We start from the raw sequence: 11,166 nt of genomic DNA, 5'->3' as shown, positions 1-11,166 counted from the left end.
TGATAAGATCCCTTGCAGAGATGTAGAGTCTTCAAACCGCCCTCACGTCTGCACCGCCTGCACCTGTAGGGTTTGTTGTAGGGCTGCCAGTATGTCCAGTGCTCATCAGGGTCAGTAGATACAATCAATCAATCAATCCGTGTTTTGTAAAGCACACTACTCACCCATTAGGCGCTGTGCACGAGGCGGGGTGCAGCTCCGTTGGGATCATTTGAAGAGCCAAGTCTTGAGGACCTAGAGTGTGTTTCCATCAAGGAGTCTGCCACAGGGCCCACATAAGGTTACTGAAAGAGCAGGGAGTATCACTGCCCCAAGAAAGATATAACAGTGTGGTTTGCAAGGCTTCTAAAGAATATTGTACATATTGTCTTTAGCAAGGCAGATAAAGTGTGTTGCAAAGTTGCTAATAAGTTGGCAAGAAGGTACTGCGGATTAAGTATAAATAGCCTTAACTAACAGGAGTTTGTTATATGGCTTGAGGAAAACCAACTGGTGCCATAGAACACGTTACTTACCTTTGGTAACCCTCTTTCTGGTGGATACCATATCTACCTGCAGGTTCCTCACCTTGTGAATATTCCAAAGTGCTAGTCTAGATCTGAAAATTCAAAAAGTAGTGCGTCTCAACTTAGTAGGCGTGCTGTGTGGCACCGCACCACTGTTGTTCTGCTCCGGAAGTGACGAACGGAGCTGCATATATGCCCCATCCATGAGCGCTGACATTAGTTTTGTTAATAAGTTTATCCAACCCTCAGATGCAGAGCCCAACAGATTGGAGCAACCAGTGCGCAGATTCCTAAATTGGGACCTTTTTAGGTCAAAAAGGAGACCATTCCATACAAGGAGAGGTGGGAGGGTGGTGAGGAATCTGCACTTATAGTATCCACCAAAAAGAGTGTTACCATAGGTAACTTGATACGTCTAACCACAGATTCCTCACCTAGTGAATAGATACCAAAGCAGTACCTCCCAAAGTGATGGGTCCATGGAATGTCTCCGATCAAAAAGTCTTGAAGGACAGAATAGGCAATATACCCTTTAGGACTGACCTAGCTGTCATAAGAGTAGTGCTTGGGAACATGTGCACTGAAGCCCAATTAGCAGCCTGGCAGATATCCAAGATTGTGCGGTGGTAGATGGCTTAGCTTTGGTGGAATGAGCCTCGGCCTTCCTGAGTCTGTTTCTTAGCCAATGCCTAGCAGATCTTAATAGAGAGAACTATCAATCGGCAGATGAAAAGAACAGCAAGGCGATTCAGAAACGAACCACCAGATAACCCCACATAGAGCTGTCTACCCAATGTTCTTTGGTACAATTGATCTAAAAGCCTAGCGCTCTCCTGGGGTCAAAGGGGTGACATCTCTTTTTCTCTTTTGAGGGATGCGGCAGCACAAAGAAGGTCAGAAAAGTGACAACTTGTCTGATGTGAAAAGGAGTCCCCGCCATCTTTGGTAGGAATGCTGTTCGCGTCCGTAACACAAGTTTGTCCAGAAAAAAGGTGGTATAGGAAGGCTGGATCGAGCGAGCTTTAAGCTCACTCCCACCATGTGCTGATGTTATCGCAACCAGAAAAATATTTTCGAAGTGAGGAGGCACAATGGACACTGCACTGGCTTGAAAGCGGTACACGAGAAAAGTGAGGACCAACTTCAAGTCCCACTGTGGCATCACAAAGGGGTTTGGCAGAAACGTATATTGCAAACTTTTTAGAACCGGCATAATAATGGGTGATTTGAACAAGGATTGTTTGCACGGCAAACGTCAAAAAGGCTGAAAAAAAACCTTTAACAGTGCCAACTGCAAGTCCTAGCTGTACCAAAGACAAAACAAACAGCAATACATCCAACCTTTTGGCCCGTCTGGAGGATAATGCACCAAGCCACAAATGCATTCGAGTATCCAGCATACACTGATTTTGTGAACTGACGATTGGCTACCAGGATCACATTAACAACTTCAATAGGAAGGCTGAAGGAGATCAACTACCACCGCTCAATCGCCATGCTTGCAGACTTCATAGGCCTGAGTGTAAGATTCTGCCTTGCTGTGGCGACTGGAGATCCTCCTGAAGTGGCAGCCTGATTTGGAAGATATGCTCAGGCTCTAGAGTACCGGGCACTGCACTCTTGTAGCCCAATCCAGAGCCACAAGGACAACTTGGGTCCAGTCATCACTGATCTTCAGAAATTGGGGCAGAAGAGGCAGCTGCACCAGGCTTACAAGAGTCCTGTGCTCCATTGCATGGAGAATGTGTCTCATAGGTAGAGCATTCATTCTTGGGAACTCCAACATGTAAAAGTGTTGACACTGCATTTTCTCAGCAGAGGCGAAGAGATCAAACCAGTGTTCTCCTCATTGCTTAAATACGCTGTGCACCACCTCCAGGCGTAACCACCCTTTGTGATCTGCTAGGTGCCGTCTGAGCCAGTCTGCTCTTGTGAATCGAATGATTTGCCCGCAGCACCAACAGATTTATGTGGAGGTGGAACTCTGTAGAAGCCCAGAATCCTCTGTTGCCCACCTCTACCAGAACACCTCCACAATCCAATAGTGATGCCTCCGTCACCACCATCAAGTCTGCATTGGGCAGGGAGTGGGGTCTGCTGCTTGTTCCATTGCGGTTGAGCAGTCGCCACTGCAGATCTTTTTCAGTCTCCTCCAATACATGGATGGAATTCCAACAGGTTCCTCGGATATTGGGACCACTCTGCATAAGCAGGTTCTACAGTGGGACTTGAGATCCTACTGCTGAATCCATATATACCATTGGGCATGGTCAGCAAGCAGGTTAAGAAGCCTCAAAACTTCCCCCCCCGAGCCCTAGGATGGAGTTTGAAACATCACGGTCATAGCCCAAATCTCCTAGACTCCCTGGTCCGGAGGAAAGTGCCAAAAGCGCGCCATATCCAGAATGGCTCCGAAGAGGAGAGCCTCTGTGAATGTGTCTGGAGTGGCTTTGGCAGGTTGACTGAAAACCCCAACATCAGGAAGTGTCTAAATATTACGGGGCAACCGAGAATCCCTGGGACTCGGGGTACACAATTATGAGGAAACAACAATTACTTTGGAAGAAGTGTTATGCACAGGATTCTATGGCCAAACAACTGTGTATGATTAAACAGTACTTTAATAGCTGTATGGTCATGATGAGGAAAAAAACATTAGGAGCAGGTCCTCCAATGAAAGGCACAGTGAAAATGCTAAGTGACAGGTGAACATAGTGCGCTGGTGATTATTAAAAGAATGAACAATTCATTATCATGCAGACTATTGCAGTACAACAGCTGCTTTAAAAAGAGTCATTATTTTGGGTACAGTTCAATCACTAAAGTGTTTTGCTAGTCAACACGTTGTTGCGCTGACGTTTTGACCCACTGTGTAATTTAATGCAGGCCCTTCATCAGTACAAGAGGAAGCAACCTCCCAACCCCAGAACCAAACCAATGGATTATCTATTGTACTGTCTGAGAGATGTTTGCACATCTGCTCTCACTGACCATCAGTGGTTCTTGTTTGTATTTGTTCTTCAATATGCACGGAGGTTGAATCCTACAGACTCCGACAAACAGGAACTTCTCTAATCCTCTACTGTCCTGATGAAGACCATGTCTTAAATTACACACTGGGTTGAAACGTCAATGCAATAACATGTTGACTAGCAAACAGTAGTAACTCAACTGCATCTACATTTTAGAGTATTTTTCAAAGAGCTGTTATTCAGCATTTTTAACAGATTTTTAAGTATTACCAGTAAAATCTAATCAGCCATATCCGTGTTCAGGGAGAACCTAGCCTTGCAGTTGAGGCTTGACTGTTCCTATTGGAGCAAGGCCAAGGCTGATTTGCATATAGCTGATCCATACTGATGTGGCAAGGTGGGCAAAACAACAAGGGGTTGGAATCCTACCCCCGAGTGATTGTCTGAGATTAGAAAAAAAGCAAGCATTCCTCCCATCACCTTTTGTGTTTGAGGATATTTAGTGAGCATATTTCACCACCTAAAAGGCTAGACTTCCTCCAGATAACCATATATATTAGTAGGTAGAAACCTCAACTCTAGCCTTGATTACATGAATTTGCTGTAATTCAACCTGACAAAGCACCAAATCTCCTACTTTCGTGTGATGCTGACTATCTTGGTCAAATTGGTAACTGGAAAGAAGAGTTCAGATTCCAATTACCAGACTCTGCAGTCACTCCAGTGAAGACTTGTCAATACCCTTGTCATCGTCGCTTTCAACGCACACTGCCTGCTTGGCCAACAAACCAATTTATGATAAAGAGGCAAAATCTATTGGCAACAAAATACAACACTACTTCCTTCATCCATAAACGGCTGTAAGTTAACAGAACAGGCTGCAGGTCAAAATGAGACAGTCACTTTGTAATTCAACGGACCTGGGCTAAGTCTCAGGGAAAATCTGTACCATTATCAACCTCCTTACCAAGAAAAGACCTTTTGGGTTCATCGTTCACCCTCTCCTCCCATTGCTGATGCACTTTGAGTAGATTTAGTTTACACAGCTTCATTAAACAAGTGCTTGAGTACACATTTAAACATTTGCTAGATGGGGCCCATTATGTCTCTCAGACTTTTCAATTCCTACTTTGATTTGCTAATGAAATGTTGAAGCCTAACTGGACAGTCTAGAATTTGCTATCATGATTGGTCAAAACTGTGTTTTCTAATCTGATACACAAGGTCGTATACAATGACTAACCAGGCAATGTGGCATTTTTCTCATTGGTTAGGGCTTGTTAGATCTCTGTACAATTAAGGCAGGCCTCCGGGGATTTCAGTTCCTATTGCTCAGCTCAAAGTGTTTCCTCGCATGTCTGGTGAGATCATAGATGTTCTTTGTACTTTTTTACGGCATGATCAGTCACAACCAGAGTTGACTATTCTGATAGTCCAGGAGGTAGATGAAAATACAGTACAGAATGGATAATTTCGATCCCTTCTGTACCAGCAAAAAAAAAATGTTACAGTAACTCCTGATTATTTGGAGACCTTTTACTATTACAGACCGCCGGCGATCTGACAGCAGCAGGGATAAACGATGCAGGTGACTTATATCGTCCAGTACTCTGCAGTGATGGTGAAATCCAATGGGTGAGATGACAGGAGCGCCGGCATTTGGAGTGAACAGTGTGATGACTCTTGGTTTGGGCAGAAGTCGAAGTGTGTGGGATCACCTGGCTTGTCATTTTGGGAGCAGAGCGATCAGCTCTTCATCATTCAGCTGATTTACTTCGATGATGTAGTCCAGCTGCTGCTGGTACCGCTCCTGATCCCGCAGGAAATGGGGAATCCGTGGATTATCCAGCACTGCATATTTCTTCAGACGATCCACATCTTCGAATGATACCTGGAAATCGAAAAAGAGAGATTGAGCAAAATGATCCTCACACCCACCATAGATAGTCAGTTCCAACCATTTTAGACAGGTTTAAAGATATTTCAAAGAATAAGTGAATAAGAATGCCAAATGACGCTAATAGGAACAGCGGCAGATGAAAGGCCATCAAGAACAATCCATACAAAGGGTTAAAATGTCATTTACATTTTCTCTATGCATACAAAACAGGGAGCACAGGTTTTTTGTTGCAAATGAATTTCTTTATAGCGCTCCAGTACGCACACATTATGATCCGAGAGTAACTGAACAAGATCTTTACTTTTTGATGGACTTTGCTCAAGACTGGGTCCCAAGTCAACTTGCTGTCAAGCCAGCAATAAATGTTGGACCTCCCTATCCCCCTTGTCTTGAATAGCAACCGAATTCTCAGCTTCATAAGTTGACCACTCACCATTTCTACTAGGAAGCTACCCATTGTATAGCCATGCAGTTCCTTTAGCCCATGACCCTCCGGTGTGCTGCGCTCCGCTCATATAGTTCTTTACTCTCTCACAACCACATCACAGAACTCACTCTATCACCAGCTTAGAGTTAAACTGTAATCGCCTCTCGTAGCTTCAAGCCTAGACCCAAACTTCCATTTGTACCCTCTATTTGGCCAATCAAGCTTTTTTTTTTTTTTTAAACCAGATTTTATTGACATTTTCAAATACGGATTGCGAAAACATTCACAGCGCTCCAGACACTGGAGAGGCTGTAAGCACAGAACCAAGAATCATAATGGCCGCAATCTGCAGTTAACCTACATAGGATGTATTGCTTTTAACCTCCCGGATCCCTCCCTCCAACACCCCAACAACCCCCCACCCGGTTCCCACCCCTGTCCCGTTCACGATGGTCACCAGTAACGAAGAAAACATGAGCTGTACAGAAGCATGTGTTCACTCTCACTCCCGCCCCGGTACACATGGCTGTTGGTCCACTAATGAGTCCTGCTGCAGTGGCGGCTCCAGCCACAGTCCCCTATATTCTGCCCACCTCTTCCATATTTTATAATGTTTTCTGGGGCAGCCCCGGGCCTCAAAGACGGGGCGTTCCAGTCCCATACAATAGTCCAAGCCCCGTTTCCAGACTCCAATCGGGGGCGCCCCCGGATCCTTCCAGGCGCGGGCCACATCCCGCTTAGCAACTGTAAGGCCCAAAAGCAAGAGGTGCCGCTTATAGACGTTGCCGCCCACCTGCTCCAAGACATGTAGAAGGCCCAGCTGCGCCGTGCGCAGGAGCTGCCAGCCCAGAACCTCATCCAAGCAGTCCCAAACACGCTTCCAATAGCGGGCAAGAACCCCATAGGACCATACTGTGTGCAGAAACGTGCCCATCTCCCTTCCACATCTCAAACAGTCAGGGGAGGCAATCAATCCAGCCCGCCACAGCCTCTCTCTCGTGTAATACGCTCTGTGTAAGTATTTAAATTGGATAAAACGCAGCCGCACGGCGACAGCCGCCTCCCTCGGGGCCGCAAGAGCCTCCCTCCACCCGTCCTCATCAATCTCACCAACATCACTCTCCCATTTAGACCGCAGGCCATCTAAGGAGGACGCACAGTGTGTAACAAGGGACTGGTATATGCTCGAAATCTTCTTCTCCGTCAATTCACCCATGAACAGTTTAGCCTCTATAGGACTAAATTCCGGGAGGGAGTCCAACCCCTCCAACGCGGGGGAGATAGCATGACGGAACTGCAGATATCGGAAGAACTGGGTGCTCGGCATTTCAAATTCATCTCTCAGTTCCTGGAAGGACTTCAGGGTCGTGCCCTTCATAACGTGTCCCAACGCCGAGATGCCTATCAGGTCCCAACCTCGAAACCCTGATAGGGTCGACAAGGCCGGCAGGCGGCCATTCTGCCACAGCGGGGTCTCCCCAGTCAGCTTATTCCACCACCCCATACGACCAAGCGCTCGACGCCAGACCTGAAAGACAGTCTGCGTAACTACCGGAAGCTTCTTCCTTTTCCCGGCTGAGTAGAGGAGCGTGTGTAGGGTGTCGGGTTCCATTAAGTACCTCTCCAAGGCGTATGTCGGGTCGCCTCGATCCCCATACCACCACTCATTAAGTATCAGGAGATGGGATGCCTGATAGTAGGATAGAATGTCTGACGACGCCAGGCCACCGCAGTACGTGGACAAGAAGCAGGTGCGCAGTGCCACGCGCACCACACCCCCAGCCCAGAGGAAGCGGCCCAGGGCCGAATTGACCTGGCGGAACCACTGTGGCGAAACAGGATAGGGGTGGTTCTGTAGTTGATAAAGTAAGCGTGGAAGGGCGACCATCTTAAAGATGGCCGAGCGGCCATAGAGATTCAAGGGCATACGGGACCACGTCTTCATGTCCGATCGGACTCGGTCCCAGACCGGAACAACATTACGCTCCCATGATACCCCAGGGATGTCGGTCAGGAACACCCCTAGGTATTTAAGGCCTCCCGTCGCTATTTGGAGAGCCGAGGCCCAGGCACCGGGAGCCATCCCTCCACCTAGGGTCCATAGAACAGACTTCCTCACATTGAGATGCAGCCCAGACACCTCGCCAAACACTCTCATGATCTCCAGGACCCTGGGGCCCGATCTGTTGAGGTCCGTAAGAAAAAACAGGACATCATCCGCGTATAACGCGATGCGGTCCGACGGTCCCGCTTCCCACTCGAAGCCTCTCACTTGCGCATCGATTCTCACCCAAGCCGCAAGGGGTTCCATTGCGAGAGCAAATAAGTACGGCGAGAGCGGGCAGCCCTGCCGGGTGCCCCTGCCGATGGCGAATGCGTCGGAAATTGCGCCTGCCACCCGCACAGACGCCGTCAGATCCGTATACAGTAGTCGCACATACGAAAGGAAGTGAGGTCCAAGATTCAAGCGAGGCAGGAGCGCTTGCAGGTACGACCAGCTCAGGGAATCAAAGGCCCTATCTATGTCGGCTAAGAGGAGCGCCCCCTGGGAGCCAGTGGCGTTCATCATTTCCAGAGCAACTTGGGCCCGCCTAATGTTGTGCCTAGTGGCCCTGTGGGGCATGAAACCAGCCTGGTCCGGGTGGACCAGAGTGGTAATGAGAGGCAGGAGACGATTGGCCAGTGCCTTCGCCAGGATCTTCGCCTCTACATCCAGGAGAGAGATAGGGCGATAAGAGTCGTGTCTATCCGGCGGCCTCCCTGGCTTACAAAACACCAGTCCTGCGGCATCCGACCTCGCTCCCTTGCTGCGTCCAACGCCTTCTTGAAGCGGGGCCCTAACTGGGGGTGGTATTTCCTTACAAACTCGCACGGGAAACCGTTCGGCCCAGGGGCCTTTCCGGCATTCAGCTCGCCCAATGCCCTATCCAGTTCTTCCGCGGACAGAGGGAGCTCCAGATCCACCCGCTCCTCATCGGAGACCCCCCGCGGCGGGAGATCCGCCAGAAATTTGTCTACCTCCGCCGCCAGCAGGGAATCCCTGGGGGCGTACTGCGCCTCATAGTAACGCGCGAAACTGGCAGCCACGGCCCCAGGGTCGGTGATAGGGGTCCCAGCGTCATCCATCAGTGCAGGCATTGTGTGCGCCTGGAGCGCCCCCTGGCATAGCCTGTACAGCATAGAGCTGGATTTATCCCCCCACTGGTATATTCTACTCTGCGTGGCTAGCCATATAGTGCGCGACTCCTCAAGTAACATAGAGGCAGCATCATTCTGCGCCTGCAGGAGCCGTCGCGTATCTTCCTCCGCCCCCGTCTCCGTAGACCGCGCCTCGAGAGTGCGGACGCGATCCTCCGCCTTCTCCAAGTCTTCCTTCCGAGTTTTACGGGCCCTCGCGCACCAGGCTATGTCCACACCTCTGAGCATTGGCTTCATAGCTTCCCACAGGGTCACCGCATCCATGTCGGGACCCTCATTCTCCTCCCAGTAGTGAGCTATAGCTTCACGCATGTGGGATTGATAATCCTCCCGTTGTAAATGCCAGGTGGATAGGCGCCATCGAAACGGCTGGCGCCGCCTGTCTAGAAGGATGTCAACCATAATCGGGGAGTGGTCCGAAAGCCCCCTGGGCAAAATAGCGGTCGATGCCACCCTTCCCATGACGGCGCGCGGGACAAACAGATAATCTAGCCGCGAGAATGAGCGATGTACAGCCGACACGTATGTGAATTCTCTACTGTGAGGGTGTTGGCAGCGCCAGGCATCCATCCATCCCATACCACCGACCATATCACTCAGTTTCGTAGGTGCAGCCGCCAGCGGTCCGCCATCAGGCCTAAAGCGATCCACAGAGCCATCCATTACATCATTCCAGTCTCCGCCAATCACCGACAATACATCCGGCACCTCAGCCCAGACCATAAACAGCTTCTCCACTAGAGACCATTGCAATGGGGGGGGAGCATACACACTACCAAACACCACTTGTTCCTCACCGATCATTCCCTTAATGATGACATACCTCCCTTGGGCGTCAATCCATTGCGAGGAATGGGTATAAGCAACCCTACGATGGACCAAGATCGCCACCCCCCGGGACCCCCGGACAAACCCTGCGTGAAACACCTGGTGATACCCATAGCGTTGCAGACTCAGCGTCTTCGTACCTAGCAGATGGGTTTCCTGTAGTAAAAGGACGTCTGCTTTTTCCCGCTTCCCCTGACGTAGCACAGCCCCACGCTTGATTTTGTCGAGCATGCCCCTCACATTGCAACTTACAACTTTCAACGCAGCCCTAGAGGGCTCCAAAGTACGACCTCTAGCCGCCATGAAAAGCATCTGGGCGCAGCCGCCCGGGCATAGGAGAGCACACCTGCTCAAATGACAAGAATCGAACCTGGCGAACCATCGTGCGTGAACAAGTTACCCCTGTGGACCCAAACATTGTGCATCCCCCCTCCCCCAGCCCCCAGACCCAACCCCAACTCAACATCCCGCATCCCAACCACCCCCCTCCCCCATACCTCAACAACATTGAAGTACCTATCGCGGCGCAGGCGCGCCCCAACCCCCAACGGGGGGTCAGCGGCCACCCACTCCAATGGATCCCCATAAGTCTCTTCCCCCAACTGTCCCAACTACCCACCCAACTAATCGACTCCCCTCCCCAACATCTCCCACTTAAGTAGGAGGCAAAGCCCCTATAGAAGGGCTAACCGAACCCCCCCTACCCCCCACACCGCCACACAACTGTTAGGATATCTAGCAACCAGCAATGACACAGTTCTGGCAGCAAGCAGCTGTTCAAACAGACCTAGGAAAGCCCTACTCCCAGCGGGAGTTTGTAATCAGCACACGTTGAGTCAGTCCCCTGAGGTACCACCGTCCTTGCCAGAGTGGTCCGAGTCTGCAGGCGCGCCTTCCCGCCTCCCACCCCGTGAAGGGGAGCGTTTACGTGACCTTGACCGTCTATTTCTTTTGCCTTTGACGACGGGATCCTCACGCTCCGGCGACGGGCCCCTCGAGTGGCCCGGGTTCAGTCCCGGCTGGTCGTGCGGCCGGACCCTTACTGTCTCATCCGTCCACTTAAAAACATCCTCTGGAGTGTCAAAGAAGTGAGTCCGTGACTGGAATATTACCCGCAGGCGGGCCGGATAAAGAAGAGAGTACTGGATCTTCAGGCCTCGCAGCTTTGCCTTGGCTGCGATAAACGAGTGGCGCTGTTGTTGCACAATCCTGGTATAATCCGGGAAGATCTTTATCTTCTGATTTTCATATAAAAGCGAGTCTTTGGACCGTGCTTCCCGTAGGATAGTGTCCCTGTCGTGGAAGTTTAGGATCCGTGCGATCACTGGTCTGGGC

At 50.1% G+C, this 11,166-nt stretch overlaps 1 protein-coding gene across 1 annotated transcript in view; it reads right to left on the bottom strand.

The window, feature by feature from the left end:
• Positions 1-3,109: 3,109 nt before the first annotated feature.
• Positions 3,110-11,166, bottom strand: part of MATCAP1 (microtubule associated tyrosine carboxypeptidase 1) — a 247,986-nt gene continuing 239,929 nt past the window's right edge. Inside the window, exon 7 of the mRNA XM_078669490.1 lies at positions 3,110-5,369. Coding sequence (XP_078525616.1) covers positions 5,205-5,369 — 165 coding nt within the window. The 3' untranslated portion in view covers positions 3,110-5,204. The remainder of the gene's footprint in view (positions 5,370-11,166) is intronic.

This window comes from Lissotriton helveticus, chromosome 12, assembly GCF_964261635.1.
Source record: "Lissotriton helveticus chromosome 12, aLisHel1.1, whole genome shotgun sequence".
Classification (NCBI taxonomy): domain Eukaryota; kingdom Metazoa; phylum Chordata; class Amphibia; order Caudata; family Salamandridae; genus Lissotriton; species Lissotriton helveticus.
The sequence above is the reverse complement of the archived record's forward strand: the minus strand, read 5'-3'. Positions and strand labels throughout refer to the sequence as shown.